At 38.4% G+C, this 23,303-nt stretch overlaps 1 protein-coding gene across 1 annotated transcript in view; it reads left to right on the top strand.

Annotated features, from left to right (window-relative positions):
• Positions 1-23,303, top strand: part of galnt9 (polypeptide N-acetylgalactosaminyltransferase 9) — a 119,503-nt gene that overhangs the window by 27,478 nt on the left and 68,722 nt on the right. Inside the window, exons 3-4 of the mRNA XM_023343840.1 lie at positions 8,602-8,768; positions 22,997-23,171. Coding sequence (XP_023199608.1) covers positions 8,602-8,768; positions 22,997-23,171 — 342 coding nt within the window. The remainder of the gene's footprint in view (positions 1-8,601; positions 8,769-22,996; positions 23,172-23,303) is intronic.

Raw genomic sequence — 23,303 nt, 5'->3', positions numbered from 1 at the left:
TGCGTACTCACCATGTCACGCTCAAGTCTTTGCAAAGTAGAGCTGTGATGCAAAAAAAACCCCAAAAATCCCTACTCATGCTCGCTGCCAGATTTTTCATTGTATTTATAGACCTGGCAAGTCAGACAGAAGAGAAAGCCGCGAGAAAGAGAATCGAGTTGTTCGGGGAAAGGCATAAAAGCGCAGGGAGAGACTGAAATTATATGGTGGAAGGGTTATCAATATAAAAATTCACAGCTTTTTATTCTCCCAAAAGAGCAGGAGGACAGAGTTTAAAAATATAGATAGACCTGTGCGGTGTCCTTCATCAATAACACCCTCCTTGGTTTTAGCTTTTCCTTTATTAGTGTCTGCTGTCAAACGGAGACAAAGTGCGGTAATGGAAGTGATTGATAACAGAGCATGAAATTAAAGCGTTTCCCCTCCAGAGATGCAAATACTACCTGCCCAATACGGAAACCTTGCAAATTGTCATTGTCACACATGAGGAGATGTCACTATTAGCTAAAGTGTCTAGTAAGAAATTTCACAAATGAGCCTTAGCGCATCGCTCTAAGTAGCAATCTCTGGGAAGGAATTTTAACATGAAATAAACATTTAATTCAAGCTCAATGAAGGTCTTCATTTTCATCTAATTTTATAACTATCATTTAAGTCGGGCACCTTAAATCTCCACTAACAGGATTTACATTCGCTCAGATAAACAATACAATGTACTGTGATGGTAGTTTCCAAGTTTTATTTCATAGTGTGTTTGTTTTTTTCATGGCCATCACTAACAAATAACAAAATAACGAAAAACAATAATTATGATATTGACATTCCTCTCTTCAAGATGAACAAAGGAGGGCTGGACAATATGGCTGAAAAGTGTAACCCGATCAAAGCGATTATCGATTCATCCACAGTTTTCACTCTATGCAATTCCTATTTTATTTCAAAGGAGCTATGAGGCAGCAAGTGGAACCTGAAACTGCTGCTGCGCAAGTCACTCAAGAGGTTGTTGCTAGGTAACCAAAGAGTGAGTGAGATTGTTGATGCTACCATCCTTGTTTAGCTGGCAGTGAAAAGTTGAACAGATAAAGTCTATCCTCTGCCTACATCCCCCAGAATGCAGTGCGTTTCTGTATCAGAGTTCAGTGAAATGAGTTAACGTTCTCAGACATATTATCTATTGATATTGGTCATGAGTTTGTCGCAGTATGAATCGTTATTGATTTATCGACCAGCCCTAACAGAAAGGCTAAAGAACACAACATAGATTTTCAAAATAAGAGATCAAAAAGAATGTTCTTATATAGTCATAAAGGAAAGAAACTAAATTAAATTGGTCGGTAATGGTAATATACGCTTACAGTTAAAAAAAGTAACTTTTTTTTTTTTTGCAAATGGACTGAGTGCATGTTACTGATGATGCTGCACATTCTGCTTTGCTATTGATTCAGCAGAGTGATATCCTTTCCCCAGAAGGCAGGAAATTAAACGCCACATGGGAGGAGGCGAGGGGCGTCTCTGACAAAAGAGAGGGACCTTTCTTCTGGCATCTCTTCACAAAAACGTCCTCCAAGGAAGGGATTGAGACCCCAGCGACTCTCTCAGCGATTCTAATCACACGTTTCAGATTCTCGTTGTCAGTTGTACTGAAGTTAGTGCTCCAAGATGCACTGCAGCAAGTCATCTTAGTAATGTTGCCGGAAAGACGAGACGTGCGGATAGGATTCACTGATGGGCAAATGGCAGATTTAGCCTTTTGTTCTCCAGAAAATGTGACTGGCTGAAAGCAAATGTTAAAGGCTTAAATAAGAAAATGATGGATTCTAGATGTAAAAGTTACAGGGATATTTAGGTATGCAAGTTCTAAAGAGAAATACTAGTAGTCTATAAAATATAAAAATCATATATACAGTAGTTACATATGTTTCCTCATGCTTTCATATTGCATATAAGTAGCACGACTCAAAGTAATTCTGCATATTAAGTTAGAAGTTAGTGAACACATCCCAGGCGCAAATGCAAAATTTAAGATGCAACTGGATTCAGAATTATACTTATTTTAGTATTAAGGAATTACTGTACATCTACAGTAACTACCACTAGGAACGCCAGTCTGTCACCAGTCTGTAGCAGGCAACACAGAAACAGACAGGACAAACAACCATGCAAACACACACTCGCACCTAGGGAGACCAATTTACCTAACAGTCATATTTTTGGGCTGTGGGAGGAAGTGGGAGTACCTGGAGAGAACCACGCATGCATAGGGAGAACATGCAAACTCCATGCAGAAAGACCCTGGGCCGGGAATCGAACCCAGGACCTTCTTGCTGCAAGGTAGCAGTGCTACCAGCTGCGCCACTTAAATGCAAACAGAAAAAGAAAACCAAAAGAAAGACAAAAAGGTAAAAATATAAAACTACATATCGGTTCCCCATGTTTAATAAGAATACGAATAAGTAGTCCATAATTTATGTACAAAGGTTTTCACACAGGTTGTGAGGGATTTCTCTATATATAAAACTAAATGTTGGTTCTCCATGTTTGATTTTATTAGAAAGTACTACTACGACTGCGTCATTTTTCAGAAATGTTAACATGCTGCTGTGCGCAGAGCTCTGGAGCTACGGGATCACATAACCTACACATCTGTGACCCTCTCAAAAACCTGTGTGAAAACCTTTATCACACATCTGATGGATGTGCCTCAGGCTTTTATAATGGATCCTGTCTGTTTTCATGTTTGCATTGGACTTTAACATTAGCCGCCTCACAAAAGGGCTGTGTCAGTTCTCAAGACCCCAGTTCATCCCTTCATTTTACAACCGGATGTTCCTGTTTTATTACGTTCTCCTTTCATTATATTCCAAGAAGTTACGTTTATTTAATTGCATAGCACATTTCAGCAACAAGGCAGTTGAAACTTCTTCACACCATACAGTCACTAATTGTAAAACAAGCAATGAACATTACATTTTGTCAAATGGCATCATCAACACACATCCACTATGTTGATCAATGTTCCATTTACTGCTAATCAAATGCATCTCTAAACAGCTGGGTTTTTAGCCTAAGCAAACCTTTTCTTGATTTCTACACCTCTTCTTCTGATCGTTTCCCAAATATGAGAGTTCAGTCCCTCCCTCTGGGATTAGTATAGGAGAACACAGCTGATCCAACTGTGTGCAGGCAAATCCAACTTCATCCTGCTGCTCAACTTCCCAGCTCCTTTCTGACCAGGAAAATGCCACTCCATGTCCAGAGTGCTAGTTTGTAACAGAATCAGCATGTCCACATCCCAGGCGCAGCCTTCCACTTTGCTCCCAACTCGACTCCTCTATAAAACTGTGGATTCCTGTTGGTTAAAGTTTACTTTTAGACTGACTGAGCTCCAGGAAGCAAGTCGCCCAATAGGTGCTCACTAGCAAGTCCCCCTCTAACCTGGCTTCTAGGCACGTGCCGGCATTCCCCTTAATGGTGCAGTACATAAATCTGTCAGAATGATTTCTGTTTCCACTCATTGTAGCACAAGCAGGGTTTACCCAAGCACAGACTGCACACGGAGAAACCTGAAAACCCGAGTCGTAACATATCCATTACACCCCAACAGGTTTGCCATCATTAGCCAACCATGTGTACGACGTTCAGCAGCAATAGCACACGTTTCTGAAAGCATACGTAACAATTCAAAGCCACTCTGTGCAGGTGACGGCTGCTTCTAACTCAAGTGACAGTAGCTGTGTTTCCATTGACTTTGTAAAGTCGTGCAAATTGGAATTGAGAAAATAAATTTGTAGAATGGAATCATGGCAATTTTAAAAAAAGAAAAGTTTTTTGATAAAAGGATGAGATTGTTCAAAGTCCATTGACTGAAAAAAATAACAAGAGTTTACCGCCTGACTGCCATTTCAGTCCCAAACACTGTGTGAGGAATATTCCCAGCAATCACAAGTGAGACGTCAGTTCCAGTTTCACTGAACTCCATTTTATTTTTCATTTGTACGTTCTGAGCCATTGGTTTGTATTAATATTTAGCAATTATGAATTTCAGCCAATTTTTTCCAACCGATTCTCTGGGATTTTATCTTTTTTTGGTATGTTGTTTTATATATTTTCTTATTTATATATTTGTTATATATATTTTACTGTGTACAAACATGTTATTTTTGTTGTTAGCCTCAGTTTACATCAAAAGGTGATTAGATATTTGCTATATATTTGAGATTTTCTGCTCTTGTTCAAGCTGCAGTAAATAAAGCATCCAGTGGATTTCCATTTATTGAATTGTACAGTTCATCAGCTAAGGTTGGGGGCCGGCGGGCGGGACTAGTCACAAATATTGCGGGAGTGACAGAGACAAACAGCAGGAGCGTGAGGTCGTGGTTAGAAATTCAGCTGGAGTGGGATTAAAGAAATTTGTTCCGCGCCGAGAGCAGGTTCACCATCCAGCAGCAAAACGACGTGTCAGGTAAAAGCTGAATGTTAAAACACGCTACACTTCTGGGATTTCCATTCTTTAAAAAAAAAAAAAAAATTGAAAACCACATTTCAACTTTCCTCCTCTTCATAAAGATGTGCTTCTTTGTGTGAGTCTCTCACGTAAAAATCTCAATTGACAGTCAGCGGTCGTAACGGGACCAAATGGGAGAAGGCAGTATGGATGGTGAAACTGTAACGCACACGGGCTCAGTCATCTCGCTGTAGTGGTGTAGAACATTTTAAACAGCATAAACTCAGTTACGATTCATCTTCAGATGTCAGAAATGAGTTGGCGAAAATATGATGCTGCAGTGTTTGCGAATTTCTTGAAAATGTGTGATTAAATCTATTGAGCACGCTTTCACACAGCCCATTTACTTATGAACTTCCCAGAAACTGAGTTGTAACAATAATAAAAAGAAGAGGTGACCTAGTTTGACTTTTCTTCCTTTTTCTCACAGATTAGCGTGATTCTGCCTTCACTAATCGTTCTTCAGTAAAAAGAAAAATGTGTTTTTATTCCGAAGCCTTACTTTGACTAAACTTTATGCGATGCACTGTTGATAATGCATTCTGCAGCTGAAGAGCCGTAAAGTAACGATGTTTCAATTTCTAGTCAATAACAATAATTTAACAACTATTTAGCAATAGTTGCCTTTATTAATAATGTAGGAGCCCAGTGGCTTTGTCAGCCTGCACGCCATCCTGTTAGCTTTACAGGACCATAAACGTTTGTGTGATCAAATAAATGTCTCTTTAAAATTAAATCTGCACAGTCCGGTGTCGTCTTCTTCTTCTTTTTCTTCTTCTTCTTCTTCTTCTCAGTGGAGTCAGTTTCTTTGCGGTTGAAGTTAAAGTTTTGACATTTTGCAAGAATCCGTTTGCCTGCCATGAAGTATGAGAAAGCAAAGATGGGGAGGGAAAACATTAAAAAAAGAGGCGGAACATAAGTGTATTCTCATTTTAACGTCTTAACAAAAAGTGTTTACAATGTAACCGCACAATTCAGTGTGCACCATCTGTTGTGTCATCCCACGTTGTCTTTGGCCGACGCTTTTCACTGAAGGTGAGAATCTTCTCAAGCCCTTCCACACACACACGCCCACACACGCCTGCATACACACATTAAAATTCACCCACACAAACCAGTTGCTGCAGAGCTGCAGGAAGGTTTTCTGGGTAAGGGAAGGAGGATATAACTTTAGCACCATGCTGAGATCCATCTGCTGCGGAGCCGTCCCCCAGGGGCCTGACACCGCGGATGCGGCTGTGTCCCAGTTATCGCTGCTATCTGGGAGCCAAGCACCGATGGAGTTCAGATGGCTCACGGCAAGAGAGGAAAGGCGGTTACAGGGCCGGCGTGCAAAAAGTATTCACTCTCTTTGAACTTTTTTTCCTCCGTTTGACATGTAAGCACCACAAACTTCATTGTATGTCATTTGAGTTGCATAAAACCCAAATGACATAAAGTGGAAATTAGAGGTGGACAACAAGCCAATAATAATATAAACATGTGATCAAAATCAATAGATAAAATGTTTGAAAGAAAATCCAACACATAGAATATTCACTTAACTCCAGTCCAGAACTGCACAACATCCTGGGGGAAGAGGAAAGACTTTAGCCCTTCAACCTCTCTTGAGACATTGAACAAGGCATCAACTAACTCACTCCCTCTTTGGTTACCTAGCAACAACCTATTGAGTAACATGCGCAGCAGCAGGTTCAGGTTTCACCACCTTGCTTCACAACTGCTTTAAAATTAAAAACAGCAATGGCATTTAGTGAAAACTGTGGATAACAGAGGAACAGTCACACCCACCAGTATGGCAGTATTTCAGATAATTACAACAAAAAACTAATTAATTATTGTCAACTGAGATGAAATGCGCATATTGTGATACGCTTTTCAGCCGTATCGACCAGTCCAAGTTAGAATAATTATGAAGTGGAATAAAAAATATGCAAGCGATGCAGATACTGGTATTAAAGCTAATATCTGTCACACATTGCCAAAAAGTGTTTCAGTGCTTCTTTCAACTGATGGCAACAAGCTGCATGTCAAACAATTGGCATGTTATTCTGAAACACTTATTTTTATTAATTCTGTGACTTTGAATGCACCAGCAGGGTGCTCTGGATTTTATTTAGGGGTATTATGGTATAAAGGGCTCAAAATAAATGTGCATCATACTTTTTACTTTATGTTGGTCTATTTAAAAAAATGTAATTGAGATATTTAGGTTTTTGGTTGATGTGACACATAAAGTCAAAATTAACTACCCTTCCAGGTTAATAATAGTCACCTCACTACTCCTACATAGTGATCCAGCCTCCTCAGTAGTGTACAAGAAAACATGGAGAAAGATGGTGGAAAATGTTTTTCTTTTTTTCTTTCTTTTAGCTTCAGCATTCAAAGCCTAATTGGGTTTGCTTGCACTAACACATTCCATATATGTGCCTGAGATAGCCAATAGCTTCAGCAGCTGCTAAGTGCCGTGGTCTGGTCAGCTGTGTTATATTTTACTTCAAAGCTGGTGCAAATATGTGAGAAACCCCCCCCCAAACATCTCTTAAAAAGACTGCAGCGGTTTGGTGGACCTGATATCAGTGGGTAGTTTGTCTTATTTAGGCTTGGTTAAGTGGTAATTTGAACTTGGGTTTTAATAACAAATTTAGAAAAGAAAGAGGCTATTTTAGAGTTATTATGTGAGATTAAATAGAGGATGAGAAACCAAAATGGAGAGGGAAAAAAATTACATTAGAGAGATGAGAAAATTGATCCTGCATTATAATCATATTTGGCCTTAAATTGCACAGAAGGATCTGGTTAATCTGATTCACTGTTGGGTTGGGTTATATTTTCTGGAGTCTGTAAGTCTTTTCTGTGCACTTTCTAAATCTACAGAGTACTATTACTATTACTAAGTTTTACCATGTTGTAAAGAATGGCAATTCTCAAAACACAGATGCAGATCCAGACATAATGCCACGTCAATCCGCATCCAGCTAACACACTTTTTTTTGAAGCCTTATGATTTCTGTTATTCCAAAAATTGCACATAGAATAATGAATTGGTCGCATTAAAACATTCAATCCACTGTAATACACAACATTTTGTGTAACTTTGTAATTTGTGAATTTGACCAAAAAACATGTGTTTTTTTTTTCCCAATTGTCTACATGCGTCTTTATACTTTAAATATTTCAGCCCTTCAATCAAAGTTGTCTTCAAAAATATGTTCAAATGTAGTTTGTAGATGTTGATTTTATTTATTCGGAGGGAGAAAAAAAAAACATCCAGCAGTTGTTTTGAATCTTTGATCTTATCTAGAAATCAGATTTGGAGCTTTGAGAATTAAATCTGCAAACCTCTGAGGTAGGCAGTGCTAACAGAAGAAATATTAGGCAAAAGTTCACAGCGCTTCTTTGTGTATTCCTACCACTGAATGAAAAGGAGACAGATTTCAAGTGGTTTGAAATGCCTCCAAATCCCAGTTTCTATCAGTATTTGAGAAAAGATGCAGTATATAGGTTAGAGGTTCATATAAAGCAAAACCTGAAACCTATAAAATAGCAAAAATATGTTAAAACTATGCAGTCTTGCTTATTTACAAGACTGTCTAGGTATAAAATGTAAAAACAAAGCTAACAAAATACTTGAATTAATTGTGAGACATATCCTGCAGGTGCTGTCATGGTTCAAAGTAGCCTTAATTTAATCAGATGGAACTGATTCTTCAAATTAAACCTTTTTTCCTTTGTTTTTACTTGCTCTCATACTGTTCTAAGAGAGACATTGTTTCGGATGCATACATTTTATTTTGGGGAGAAAGTCAAAATAATGTGCACCATGGTAACAAATGTGCTCGTGACTATAACAATCTGACGAAAAAAATGTACAAACTTATTTGTTTTCATTGTTTTAGCTAACAAAACATTATCTTAAAACAATAATATTGTCATCTTTTTCTTCTCCTAGAAGAGCTGATGCAATCAAACACAGGAAAAGCAGAAACTACGTTATCGTTGTTAATTTCACCAGATGTTACAACTCTAAAATGTATCAGAAAAATCTTTTTGGCAGTGGCTAAAAATCGATTTTTCCATGTTTTTTGTTTTGTCAGGTGTAAGCAGCTGACATACCCGGAGGACCTTCCTCAGATCTCCGTTGTGTTCATCTTCGTGAACGAGGCGCTGTCGGTGATCCTCCGCTCCGTCCACAGCGTGGTCAACCACACGCCGGCACACCTGCTGAAGGAGATCATTTTGGTAGACGACAACAGTGACAGCGGTAAGATCATTTTATGGCACTGGTTATGAAATTAAAGCCAAATTTAGGTACAACTTCCTTTAAAAAAATAAGTGGCAAAAAAGAAAAAAAATATAATCAGTGAATCAGTACAAGACAACCTTGGTAGATGTTTTTTTTTATATATATATATTTGTCCAAACATCTCCTCAAGTTTCTTTTCAGATTGCACATCAAACTATCCAAAGGTTATCAGCGTGTTGATAACCTTTGGATAACCTTTGGACAGCGTGATTTGATTATTCAGTCGTTTCGATTACTTTTCGATAGTTAAAATGCGGTGTATATTAAAGCACGTGGATGTGATTTTATGTTTGGCCTCCATATGTTCTATGTGTTTGAGTAACAGAAGAAAGAGTGAATAACTCCCGAGGGTGAACACATCAGTGTGAGGGTTTTAAAATAGCTTAAAAACAAGAACGAAGGAAAGGGGGGATGGGCTTTATCTATCCTTCTTTAAGCTGCTGCATACTGCTGTCTCCATAGCGATGTGGGCAAATCCTTTAGTTACATCTGTGCTGTGACGCCCACACCGGCTGACAGCATTTTGCGTCCACGTCCCGGGAGCTTTTCTGTTTGGAGGGTTGACGGGTCGTCAGCTGGGTTACCGACCACACTGGGCTACTCCCCAACTTGGCACAAAGAAACAAACCTGCCTCGTTTAAGATTGGCAGAGGAAAATGGTGCTTTAATAGCATATTGAGTGAAGGCTGATGAGGATTCACCAGTGCCTGGTCTCTGCTCCCCGCTGAGGAGCTGACTGCCTTCCTTCCAAAGAGGGAACAGTTAAAAGCCAGGGAAGAGACCGAAACAGAAACCGACACCACTCCCCTCTCTAGATCTGTCAACCCTCAAATTTAGGCTTAACGGGTTTAGATTTATTTTTCTAAAGTACACTTAAAAATGACCTAATGTGATATCCAGAGTAAAGTGTAAATGCAAATCATGACGAGGACTACCCAAGTAAAACAAGATTTCATCACAAGCAAACACAAAAGCTGATTGACACCCAGTGGAGAAAACACATTTCAGCCACTTGTATGTCACTGTTTCAGTCACCTCCCAGAGCCTGTGACCACAGATGAGAGCAGGAACGTAGATCGACCGGTAAATCAGGAGCTTTGCCTTTCAGCTCAGCTCTCTCTTCACCACTTCGAACTAGTACAGCACTAGCATTACAGAAGACGTAATGCTAGTGCTCAGTGACGTGCGGTCAGGGGAGGCAGGGCCATATTTTCATCATGAAAATATAATATATAATGATAGAATAATTTATATTGCTAATTTCGCCCTGTGGTTTGTACTATAAAGTACCTATTTTTCATTTAACTTAACCAAGTTTGATTTTTTTTTTCAAAATTGCAGAATTGTCACATTTTCCCATTCAAACGCTCGAAAGCGCAGCAGGTGAGGCAGCAGCGAGCTGAGCCTCACCTGGGATTGCGCAACCTCTCTAACTGCACTGGCTGCCAGTCTATGAGAGCATCCTCCTCCTGTCTGTACGTCGCCAATAAAATGGCAAAAAAACATTTAATGTATGAACTGATTTTCCATATTTTAGCTTATGTATATAATGTACAGTGGTTTTTGTCACCAACTGTGTGTGTAACGTGTTTCGTGTGCTGAGGAGCGATCAGAAACGGCAGAGAACAGATTCGAGGTGAGGCAGGCAGTTCTCTTGCCTCATGGCAGGGGGCGCTCATGATCCCAGACATTGTGACTCCACTACAGCAGAGTAAGATACAATAACAGCGAGCTAGCCATGGAGCTAACCATATAGTCCAGTCAAGTGCCGCAATATATTTATAGTTTTCTTCTCGTACCACAGCAATCACTTATTAATAATCGCGAAATTTACATTAAGCCTAAAACCATAATACTGCAACAGACTGAATGTTCTGCTCTTTGTGTGGGAAATATTTGAGTGTTTTTTTGTGGCGTTGTTGTCAGTTGCTATGGCAACGGGTCTGCGAGTTGCTGCACTGATAGGGAGAGCGAAAAAGACGTGGTTTTGAGTTGTACTTTAACGATTTTTCCCTTTGCTGTGGAGCACAGCACAGAATTAATAATGTCTAAATGTCCAAGTTTGATGGAGTTAACTGAACTATTCTACGGCGGCAGCGCGGCTATGCATGGCATGTAAAAGAATTGTCTTTTTGCCCTCCAGCGTTGTCTGCATGCGCAAAATTTTCTTATGTAAACAATAACATGCAAGGGGTTTATATTTGTAAATCTGATTATGATTAAGTCAGTGCCTCACCGCACGTCACTGGCCATACTCCTGCAGTACATAAATTGAGATGGTGACATCGCTGCAAAAGTAACATAGCCCATCCAGCAGAATGCTGTGTATTCTGCACTCTTTTTACCATTGCCACACATTGATATGAAATGGAGTGTATCACAGCTGGTACACAACCTTTGTAGCATGTGTACCAGTTACACATACTTGATACTTCACGACCTGAATACTTACAACATTCTTAGACCTACCTTAAATGCACTTTTAGGTACAGCTACAAATATGTCAAGAGCATTTTGAGCAGTGATTTATATCATAGTAGTATAAAGTCTTAAAAGTAGAACACTCTGGAAAACTGCAATCTGACATGCCTATTTATACTTGAGTTGTTTTAGACATAGCGTCTATTCAAAATATCCCAAATGCTAAGAGATTGAAAGACATAAATCTGGCTCTCTACTTTTCTTATGTACAGCCTGTCTATTTGTGAGGGCCTCCCTGACTTTGGGTTAGTGCTTTTGATGCCCCAGTACTTAATTTTTGTGCAAACGTTGGCTCAAGATCTTGTCATGAAAAACAAAGACTGCTACATTGGTTACACGACCAGTCATATCGTATAAACGCTACGATGACAATAGCCTGATTGAAGCTTCCTTGTGCACACATTCCCTCGTTAGCTTCAAATGCATGTTGTGATTTGAAAATGAGTCATTACACCATTTTGTCACAGGAGAGACTTTTACATTTTACATTCGTAAGAGGTAAGTCTTTAAATCCCCAGTAGAACAGGGCCGGGTGTTTTCAGGTAAGGAAATGGAGTGAAGTGAAATCTTGAAGTAGTTTCAGAGCAAGTAACAGATGTGTCTGTTTATTGTTATGACTGTTCAGGGATAACTTAATCAGCCATAATTCATTTAATGTGAGCAAAGGACTTTTTGACTTTGTGAAGTAAGTAGTAAGTGGAACCTACTACCTCAGTGTTATTGCACAACAAAATGTGGGAACCTCAGGACATCGAGAATCAAGTTATTATATATTATATTATTATATATTATTATAACAAATACTTAAAAGAAAATAAACTATAGAATCCCCTTTCTTAACATAAAATCCATTCTTTAATTTAAGAAAAAAAAAGGTGGCTGAAAAATCCCATTGTAAGACTTAATTGTTTGAATAAAACATCTTGTGCTTCAAGTGTTGGTATAGCTAACAGTTCATGAAGAAGAAAAAAAGCAGTTTAAGCGTTTTTAAAGTTTCATCAGAATTTTTAAGACTTTTGCATTAGCATGCCGTGATATTCTGTTCTCCTGGACCATAAATATTTCATAACTCACAGTAACATTTCTTTTAGCCTCTGGTCGTTAGGCTGGAAGAACCTCTTCTTTTTATTTCCAGCATGTGCTGCGCACAGCATGGTAAGGGTGGAATAGGTGAGGTTATAAAACGACTTCGGACTTATTCAAATTACCGTTTGCCATCAGTTGTGCCACAACGGTTATTTAAAACACGTTTCTTTTTGAAGATGGGTTTGCATTACCCAACTGCTGCACACTTGGATAACAGAGCAGAAAATAAACCAGAGCCCACCAGCAAATCCACCACTGACATAACACAAAAAAACTAAATGAAAGCTTGTGAGTGGCCTAGTTAAAGTCCAACCATAAGACCAAGTGAGATAATGTGGCATATAGGTTGTTCATGCACCTCTGACACAATTAAAGCAACGTTAGACAAAGGCCAACACATGTGAAAGTGCCATTGCTTAACACAAACGCTTAATGGCAATTATTTAGGTAGTGATTAGTTATTCACATATAACCAGGTTGGTTCAGATAGTTACTTTTTACATTAATAAATAAAAAATCATTTTAATATTTTTTGATATTAATATTTTATTGATGTTATAAAATATGTGCGACAAAAAAGTAAAAACAAACGCACATCTTAAAGTGTGGGGCGAAAAATACCCATCTATTCTTATCAACAAATAACATGGCTGTCTAATTATCTTGTTTTGTTTTCTTTTAAATAATGAATAAATAAATTATATTCCCACTAATTAAATGTTAAAGAGATTGCCTAATTGTCACAGTGATGCTCCAGGCACGGAAACACATTAGTAATGTCAAAGCAAAACAGTCTTTACCCACAGAAAAGTAGCCAAATTAAAATCGATACCAGGCCAAATTTGCTTCCACGGTTCTGTGCGATGTCGCTAAACGACCTCAAGGTGTTTTCGCCGTCTGTTTGCCTCTTGCATCTTTAATAAAAGGTCACTTTCAGGTCTTTACCACATTTGTCAGCTCCTCTCATCGGAATAACCGCTTCCCAAATCTGACGGCGACTCGCGCCGAAGCGTGAGTAGATTTTTGGTGACTGCTCCGCTGCAACATTGCAAAATTAATATTAGCATGACCTTTTCAGGAGGGCCCTGCCTCAACTCAAATGTGACTGTAACACGTTCGGTTTCTGGGACAGGCAGTGACATTTGGCTGGTGATGGAGAGGTTCATTCACAGCTCCAGCAATCTTACTTAGCATTTCCGCTCCCATTGATTACCTTTTTGCCTCATGTGTCAACCAGAATGACTCCAGGTTATTGTTGTTCGCGGCGCTAAAAGCACAGAAAGGCCTAATAAAGCCTACAGGATCCTGTTCCAGCATCAATTTATGAGTTAATGATTCATATAATGAAGACAGGAGATAAACTTAGCGGCAGTTGAGTACAGCTCATAAAATTAAATTTAAGTGATGATAAATGACCTAATCGTTGTGTACATTAAGTCCTGCTAAAGCTTGTGAACATAGGATTGGCTTGTTAACGCTCAGCAGAAAAATGTATCCGACACGGCAACAGAAAATGTGATTAAGAAAATGCCGAGTTTTATTCACAGGCATTTTCATCGGCTGCTCTTTACTTACCATGTGTGACACAATACAAGGAGGGCTAGTAATCTTTACGTTTGACTGAAAAGAGAATAAAACAAATTATATTGCCTTTTGGCATTAGAAAATATCTTTTATTTTTGAAATTTGAATTTTTAAAAAATATATGATAAATAATTTTTATTAAGTTATTCTTTGAGCTGCCTCTGACGGTGCATATAATGAGCTAAGTCGTTGCCAGGCTACCAACACAACACCCAAATGTCTTGATGTCAACTTTTAAACGAATGTTAACAAATCTCTTTCTTAGCTGCCATTTTTCAACCTTCCCTTATATGAATTTTATATGCCTGAGTGGTTTATCTTGGCTGTTATTTTGTGCACAGTGGTTAAAAAAAGACAGAAAGAAATGGCACAATGTCTTGAAGCTTTTCCACCTCACTCTATTCCTCTGCCCCTTTATGCCTCCAAGCCAGGATCTGTTCTTAGTCTGCGGCCAAGCTCGCTCCCAAAGGTTACAAGTGCATCTCAGCATAAACTTCCACTTTTAAAGTTGGCTTTAAAGTACAGGAAAGGAACATTCACTTTACCAAAGAAGGAACAAGTACAAAACTCAGGAAGGCTGATGACAGCACACCTACAGAAGATAAGTAGATCCACCACTGGAAGCAGAATTTTAGAAAAAAAAAACATACCAAAAAGATCCATGTTTTTCAAAAAGTCGTGTAATGATCTGGGTGTCAGTGGTTTGACTTGCAGATGTCAAACTCTAGCCAGTTTGGAAATGACAGCGGAGGAAGGGAACAAAGCCGTTCAGTCCGTGTTGGCTGCTCTTCCAAATATTGAATCAACATGAACAGCCATTTTGTGTGACTTGGCACTTCTCTTTTCGCAGTTTAGGATGCTTGTTTGTAGTGCAGGCAATTTTCTGTAAGCTTCATAGCGTTGAGCGTCATACGTCATAGCCAAACGTTAGCAGTCCGGTAAAATTTTAAACTTGAACAGTCTACACCAGGGGTGCCCAAAGTCGGTCCTCGAGGGCCGGCATCCTGAATGTCTTAGTTCTCTCCCTGGTTTAACGCACCTGGATCAAATGATGGCTCAGTAGAAGGCTTAAGAAGAAAATTGACATGCTGAAAAGGTTGTCACTACCACCAAGGAGAGAACTAAAACATTCAGGGAGTTTTTTTTTTGCTGTAAGGAATTATTTTACTACAGTATCACAGTGTTACTACAGTGTACTGGAAATGATTGTTGTGAATCTTGAAAAGTAATTTTCATAAAAACCTTTTTTTAGTAAGTGACGAACCATTATAACTAAATGTATGACTTCTAGGCCTTAACACAGAGTGGATACATTTTCAGGAGTTCACTACAGTCATTCAGTAAATGTTTCTCTAACAATTTTCTCAAACAAGTTTTCCTTTCAACACCTTATTATTCCTTAAAGAGTCTGCTATAAATTTGTCTGCATTCATACTACTTTATGTTGAATATTTATTAATTTTTCATGTTCCACTTGCAGGTCTGAAAAGCAATCATTATTCCATAAGTGTCTTGAAATGTGTTCAGCATGTTTTCTTTTCTTTCTTTCTTTTTTTTTTACTATCGGCTCAGGGGGTTGTTCTCCTGCTTTTCTCTTTTCCGGCAAAGTCCAAAAATGATTACACTCTAAAAGCTTTAAATATGCTGTAGCTCCAGGTCAGGCTGGTCCTGAAGGAGTCATGCTGAACTGGCTTTGGACCTCCAGTCAGAGCACATAGAACTTCAAAGATGTGTGTTTGCTTGGGGAGCCAAAATCTGGCTTTTAGCAATAACTCATGTAACATAGAATGTAAAAGTAGAGATCTCTTGTTTAATTAATTTTATAATTAAATAACATTTGGAACCATTGCAACCAGGCACTTTGTGACATAAAAAAAACACGTCAGGGTTTAGTTTTTTTTTTTTTTTTAGGCTTTTTAACCAAAACTATTCAGTTAACTAGGAATTTTTGCTGTTTTAAGAAATTAAGTAAATGTTTCCTGGGACACAAACTTTTAAAAAAATCTTTTAGTATAATTTTGTTTCTATTACTGAATATGTTGTTACTTCCTGCATCGCCTTTCTTTGTTGTCACAAATACTAAATGTTTTGTAAAATGTCAAATTATGTCCCAGAGTTGATCGTGAATAACTAGGTCAAGGTTTGACCATTCTGTTTTAGAGTTTGAGCTGGAAGTGCACAAGTGTTGTCCAAACTCCTTAAGAATTGTCAAAAAACCCTTCAGTTTTTGTAACGATGTTAAGCTATGAAGTCTAAGCTACCGGTAGCATCATGAACAGCTAAAGGTTAGCCATTCATGGTATTCCTAAGGTGATCGTTTTTACTGTGTCCTTTTTTGTCTTTTCATCAATTAATTTTTAGTCAAGCACCCAAAACACAGTGTTACAAAATTTAAAGAAGCTGAGGCTTTCTCGGTTCTTTAATTCCTCGTACAAAAGGAAGTAAAACCATTTTCATTTTTACTACAGCTATAAATCTCAAACATCGTCTGTACAGCCAATTATACTGGAATTATTGCAAATTCTGTTTTTGTTAAAAATGTTGCTTTCCTATGAATAAATGAACTAATATTCAATTATTATACAACCTCTGCTTCTTAGAAATGCTCCCCATTGTTGCATAGAGTTTTAAAACTCTTAGCATCTGCCAACAAGTATTTTGACCTGGAGAATCGGGACATGCAGCATGTTTGATATCACCAAGTAGGATTTCTGTTCAGGGATTAGGGTGGTCACACCATGACATTGATGATGTTGTTTGGAACTAAGATGGTGCTCTCTTACCTGTGGGGGGGGGGTGTGTTTGTGTGTGTGCTATTGTCTTGTTGAAACACCAATTTATGGGATATTTTTACTTTGTGTTAAGGCAGTGTGGATCCTTCAAGAACTTTGATTTCTGCAGCCTTATCCACAATCCCTGATATGCAATAACATGTCTGGACACATAGGATAAGAAATATCACCATAGCATAATGTCTAAGCCACTCTGCTTGAATTCAGTGTTTAGAGCAAACGTCTAACATGTCGTCTGCAGCCCTTAGAGCCAAAAGGACAATCTTGCTAGCATAAGTACACAAAATGTTCCACCAATGTCCTAAAGCATTTAATTTCTTGAACATGGTAATGTTTCAGTAACACAGCATCAGCAACATGTATGTCATGACAGTTGGCTCTGTTAAATTTCTATTTCTTTACTATGTCCACTGGCAAACTATTTCACCTGTAGAAATAGATTTCATTTTACCTTAACAGGTAATCTGGTTGATGATGTAGGACTGCTGTTAATTTTACCAGAACTGTATATCAGGGCACCAAACCTATGCCTCAGTTCCACTCAGCAATATGGCACTGAATGGTTTGACATGGTTTGGCTTGGCATATTATTTCTACCAGCGGTTGGACTCTCAATGGGCAACGAAACACCTAAGGTGGCGTCATACTACTGCAACGACAAATGTGATGCACCAGTATGTCTCATTATTGTTGGAAGCAGTCGCAATTTTCTATCCCCTAATCAATGGACTGTATTGTGCAGTTCTGGCCTAACTGTACCTTACCGATGTCCTATGGACGTAGAACTGAAGCGGGCACAGGAATGGTGTGGAACGGGTCGGTTGTATGGGCCGCTTTTACACTGGAAACAGAAAAAAATAGCATAGAAAACCACTATGACACTTTTTAGCACTTCTCTTCATAATAACAGCTCAGACTAAAACAGCAACGTCATGAACCAGAATTTATACCGTGCAGATTTTACATCACAGCATGTTGTTACCCTCCTGTTGCTCAGTGGATCTATTTTCCCCCCAATATTTCACTCTTGCTTGATTTTTGTTTAAGAAATGCTGAAATAACTACATTTGCTAATGTAGAAACACCAGAGCGCCCTAAATGAAAGGAATCCTCAAAGGAACAACATTAAAGGGAATGTTGTAGTGACTCGTCCGATGCTTTAACACACTGCCAGAAGCTAACACTTGTTCTCTTCCAGGGTCAATGCTTTTAAGTTCAACCTCTTTCCTTGCAGCAGACGCCACAATATATTAAGACCTTCAGCTGGAAAAGGACTCCTGACAATCCTTCCGCTCACTGTGTGTCCTCAATCACACAGGCGAGGGATTAGACTGGCATTTTTTATTTTTTTTCTCTCACTGGCTGATTTATATTGCAAGCCAAAGTCAGCAGCAAGGTGTGTATACCGCTCAGAGGCGGTGTCCCACAAGCGTCCTTATTAATCTCTCTTTCAGAAAGTGGAACGCTCAGCAGTAACCCAGAGGAAAAGCTCAAACAACCATCAATCCTCCAATAAAACACAGACAGCAATTTGCGAACCTCGCTGTAACACGCACACGTTGCTTCCGCCGAGGACAGCCGGCAGCGTGTGCGAGCACCGAGAACGTAAAATGTAATATTACAGCAGGAATAAATACATTAGTAGAGAAATGCATCATAGGGGAGGCTGCACATTGTTTGTTACACATCAGCCCTTGAACAAGAGGCGTTTCTTTATTTATGTTGAACAGCATGAATTTCCGAGGGAACGCCAGATTATTATGTTCATTGGGAAAATATTACACCCTGACCTAAAGGAATTAAACGCCTTTCTCCTCTTGGTCAAGATGAAAAATGGTCCTTCATTACTTCTTTTAAATGCATATGTTATTTGAGAACATTATAAGAATCAATCCGTTATTTATTGAAGATGTATTATTGCTTTGAAAGGAAAAGGTCAGAATTAAAATAACTTTGCCCTAAATCCATTCAGGTCTCTAAATGCAGGGATTCAACTCATTTTCCTACTGGCACATGGCTTTGCATATTGTAGAGAAAATGAACTTAAGTTGCATTTCCTTTTTTTGTCCTTCAAGTCACATTTTCACATTGGAACAAGTACAGTTATATAGTGTTCAATTTAGCAAGCTGCACTGCCTTGTAAATAAAGCATTAAAGGGCCATTTTGAATAAGGAAAGAAGCTGATTCTTTGGAAGATCAGCTCCTGACACATTGATGTGTATGTGTTTTATTTGCCTCCATTTTGCATAGTGTGTGTGTGTGCAAAGTTTAATAAGCACAATGTTCTACAGCATCGGAGGTCGGTAACTTACTTTCGGCGCGAGCCAACTTTTATTTTTCAGTACTAAATAATCTGGAGATGAACAATGAATGAATAAACATCAGTTTGTGTATGTAAGTGGTCAAATAATCATCAGCTGAATATACAGAAAAGTTGGACTGGAGGCCATCAGCTGCAGGCGCTGCATTTAGCATGCAAAAGACGGTGAGTCTTTATCTGAGTGAGCCTAAAAAGCACAGCATGAGATGAATCAATGCTACCTCTGGGAAATTTAGGGTTAAAAGTAATCTTCTAATTTTACAAACGCGTGTCTTTGGACTAAAAGTATAATTAGCATTTTGCGGCATCCCAGCAAAAAATCTGACTTGATTCTGATAGAAGGAGGGAGCTAAAGATTAGGGTGATGGAAAGTAGGCCTTCCAGCCACAACTACCTAGGTCTGATCACAAAACAGAAATTCTCAAAATACTGATGAAACATAAAGAAAGTTGGCCAGCAGTAATATAAAATGGTTGGATTATTGTCATTCTATTAAATATTTTTGTAATGTCTATAAAGAAAGGTATAAATCAGAGATGCACAATATTAGATTTTTTTGTTCGATATCTAATATGCCGATATACTAAAACTCATTTGGCCAGTAATCGATACCGATAGCGATATTTTTTCGCTATATCTACTTACTAAAACTATATGGCTTTTTCTACTGTGGAATTAAAATACTGCATTATCTTCATCAATTTGTCCTGCTACCAAATGCAAATGCTAAAAAGGAGGCTGAAAATGATGTAACACTTTCAACTTGCCTTATGTTTAATGTGAAATTTATTCATGACATCCTCTCCCTCCAAGACAATGACACTCAAGCAGTGCACATTTGTAAATCTTCACAAACAAAAACTTCACAAACCGGCTCACGAGGAACAAGTGAAAAGCCCATCAGTCTTGCGTTAATTCTCTCAGTTTCTTATGACGTCGTTCTGTGCTGCAGTCACAGTCACTGGTTTTTCATATATAACGGCTTTGATATCGGTGAATTATTTTGACGGAATGGTCGATGTCCGATATTAAATTTTACAACTAATATCGGCCGATGCCGATACCATGCCAATAATATTGTGCATCCCAATATTTTTAACATGTCAATTTAAAATAAAAGGTAAATTTTAAAAAATATGTATTTAGGTTTCAAAATTCCCTATTTTTCTTTGTTTTATTAGCTGTTAGGCATGCCTGCCTGTTTCCAATCTCAATCCTCTTAGTTGAAAGAAAATGACTTCCCTACTGGAACTATAGCATGTTGCTGTAAGACTATGATAATATTTCAGAATCTTTGTGCTTTGTTATGTTTTGATACTGAATAAGATGTGATGTGAATATGTATTATATGTTAATATTAAAGGGGATCCTCTCTAGCTGTTTGGTCTTGTTGAAATTTTCATCGCAGCTCTTTATGCAGAATTCAATGTAGGTGGCATAATTAAGCATAATCTTCTAAACAAGCCAGCAGATATGTTTTGTAACCTTTGGCAGTAGGTTGAGGCTTCATTGAGTTACATTGGCTACATTTTACTTGATTGAAACATAAATGGAAAACCTTTTTTTGTTGGCCTATTTAAAAACAGTCATGAAAACCAGTCGTCCTGTTTTTCCTTCTCTGTGCCAGTAAATGTAAGGCACTTGCCTTACATGTGTAACAGCACTTTTTGTGCACAAAGCAATTCAAAGTGCAGTGCTGCACATCAAAAGAAATACAGAAAGAAAATAAAGCTTAAGCATAAAGGCATTGCATAGAATACAAAGATGTTAAAACGCTGATTAGTAAATGTTATTTTTCAGGAGCTCATTAGTCAGGTTCATTTATTCAAAAACTGCTGCAGAGAGAATTCAGTAGCCCCGATATAAAGGAATCAAACGATTCTGCACATCAGGTTTTCATGGAGTTTGTTTCAGAATTGAGGTGCATAGAAAACAAATGGTGTCTGATCTGGTCTCAGAGGACCTGAGGGGTCTGAAGAGCAGCTTAGAAATGTATTTCAACCCAAGAACTTTTTAGTTTGTTAAGGATCAACAACAGAATTTCTCAATTACTAGACACTTTAAATGAGAGAGATAATGTGAATATGTACAAAATGTGGGTTTTAAAAGCTGCTTTTAGTTATAAAGGGGGAAAAACGCTTCTCAAACCAACTGGCCATGTCTGCCTGAAAAGTAACCGGTCTCTTCTTACGATAAAAAAAATACAAAGTGATTCCCAGCATTTTTCTTTGTTCAGTTTCAAAAGCTACACCAACGTCTAACTGCTGTTTGTCTGGAGAACCAGAACCACAACATGAAGTAGGTTAAGAGACCTCAAAAAGCCACATGTCATGCCTGAATATAAAGAAACTACAAAACAGATGAGAAACATTGGCAATGACATCCATCAACCTGAAAAAGTATATATTTTTTTTTCTAAGACTTTTGGGGCTCCAGGAGCCACAGCACTTTGACTGTTTCAGATGCTTGGCATAACCCTAAGTGGGGCTTTCCATACTAAAAAAAAGTCTCTCCAGTTTGGCTAAAATAAAAAATATTCTGTAAAGAACAGGGAACCAAAATCCCTACAATACCAGTTATTGTAATCACTAAAGGGCGAAGTATTTATCAGGTTTTCCATAACTGGCCAGGTTGGTTGAAATTTGATCCCTTCCTAAATGAATTCATCGGCACAAACAGCTCCTTGCATTCACTCTGGTTATTTTTGTCTGTTCATCTCTGAACTTAACAATGCCAGGCCTCATTTGGCTCAATCCACTTCATCATGACGATCATAAAGGCATTGTCTTGGATTAACACAGAGATCTCCAGAGTTACTGTTTTCTGATTCAACCTCTTTCAATGACTGTATTTTGACTGAAATAGCTGCGTCAGTGTGGAGAAATGCAATCATTTTTCTTATGAGTTCAACACTCAGGTTTATTTGATTCTCACTTCCTTACACCAAGATACACTTGTTCACTGTTCAGGCCTCGCCCTATTGATCGCAGCGGAAAGAGTAACAACTTACAGGCCGCTACAGCGGTCGTAGCAAAGGGCAGTGTAAGAAATCCTGCTTTGAAATAATGTAACGTTAGACAGGTAAAATCCACTTTTTTTTTTCTAGAGATTTTCTTCCCTCGTTTGTTGAATCAGATTTGAATCCAGTTTAAGCTGATACCGAATATAAACATGCAGATTTAGTTGACGCAGTGTCCGAGGCTTCTGTGTAGTGTTTTTATTTGGGGTGTTTTTGTATTGTAGGATGTTGCTGCTCTTCTAATTAGCACTTTTTCAGTGCGGCCCTCTCTTTCCAAGCATTGAAGCATCCTCGAACGACACGCCAGAGTTGTTGTCGGCCTTGTAGCTGCGAATCTGTGTGAGGTGGATGTATGATGAAGAGGGATCTAAATCTGGAGCGCAGTATGGCATCCTGTAGGTGTGAATGAGTACAAAGGAATCTTATTTTGGTTTGTTCTGTTTTAAAGTAGTGAATGCCGTTTTGTACATTTTGAAATTTGATCTTGCGTTTAACTATGGGAAACCGTTATATAACACATTTGTGTTTTGAGGTTTAATTATTATTTAAGGACCACTAATTCCAACCCATTAGTGGCTGTCAGTTTATTTACTTGAATGACTCAACACTGAGAAGACTAGAAAGACTTTTTCTTGTTATTTGTTATTCTTTATTTGATGCAATTCATGCAAACCAAAGATTTATTTTCCCTTAATTTACACAGAAATCACACTTTTCAAAAACAGATTGATTTTACACGTCTAAATCTCCATTTAGCATTCACTTTTTACTTTTAAGTTACTTTGACTTTCTGTGTAACATGACCAACAATTTTTGAAGTTAATTTTAGACAGTGTTATGTTCAGAAAGGATGTGAGGACCTTCGATTATTATTACTTCTGTTGTTTCTTTTTTTTTTTTTAGTGGAGCTGAAATTCAACTTGGACCAGTACGTGAACAAACGCTACCCGGGCCTGGTGAAGATTGTGAGGAATAACAAGCGGGAGGGCTTGATCCGAGCCAGGATCCACGGCTGGAACGCCGCCACGTCGCCTGTCGTCGGCTTCTTTGACGCTCACGTCGAGTTCAACACTGGCTGGTAAGAAAAGGTCACATTTAAAAGGGGAAAGTCCAAGCTGCTTCTTTGTTCTCGCTCACCTTTGCCTTTGTGCTTGGCTTATTTTTTAAAACAGAGGGATGTCATGTCACAGCATGTGTAAAAAAAAAAAAG

The sequence above is a fragment of the Xiphophorus maculatus genome, chromosome 12 (assembly GCF_002775205.1).
Source record: "Xiphophorus maculatus strain JP 163 A chromosome 12, X_maculatus-5.0-male, whole genome shotgun sequence".
Classification (NCBI taxonomy): Eukaryota; Metazoa; Chordata; class Actinopteri; order Cyprinodontiformes; family Poeciliidae; genus Xiphophorus; species Xiphophorus maculatus.
This window is presented reverse-complemented; position numbering and strand designations above follow the sequence as displayed.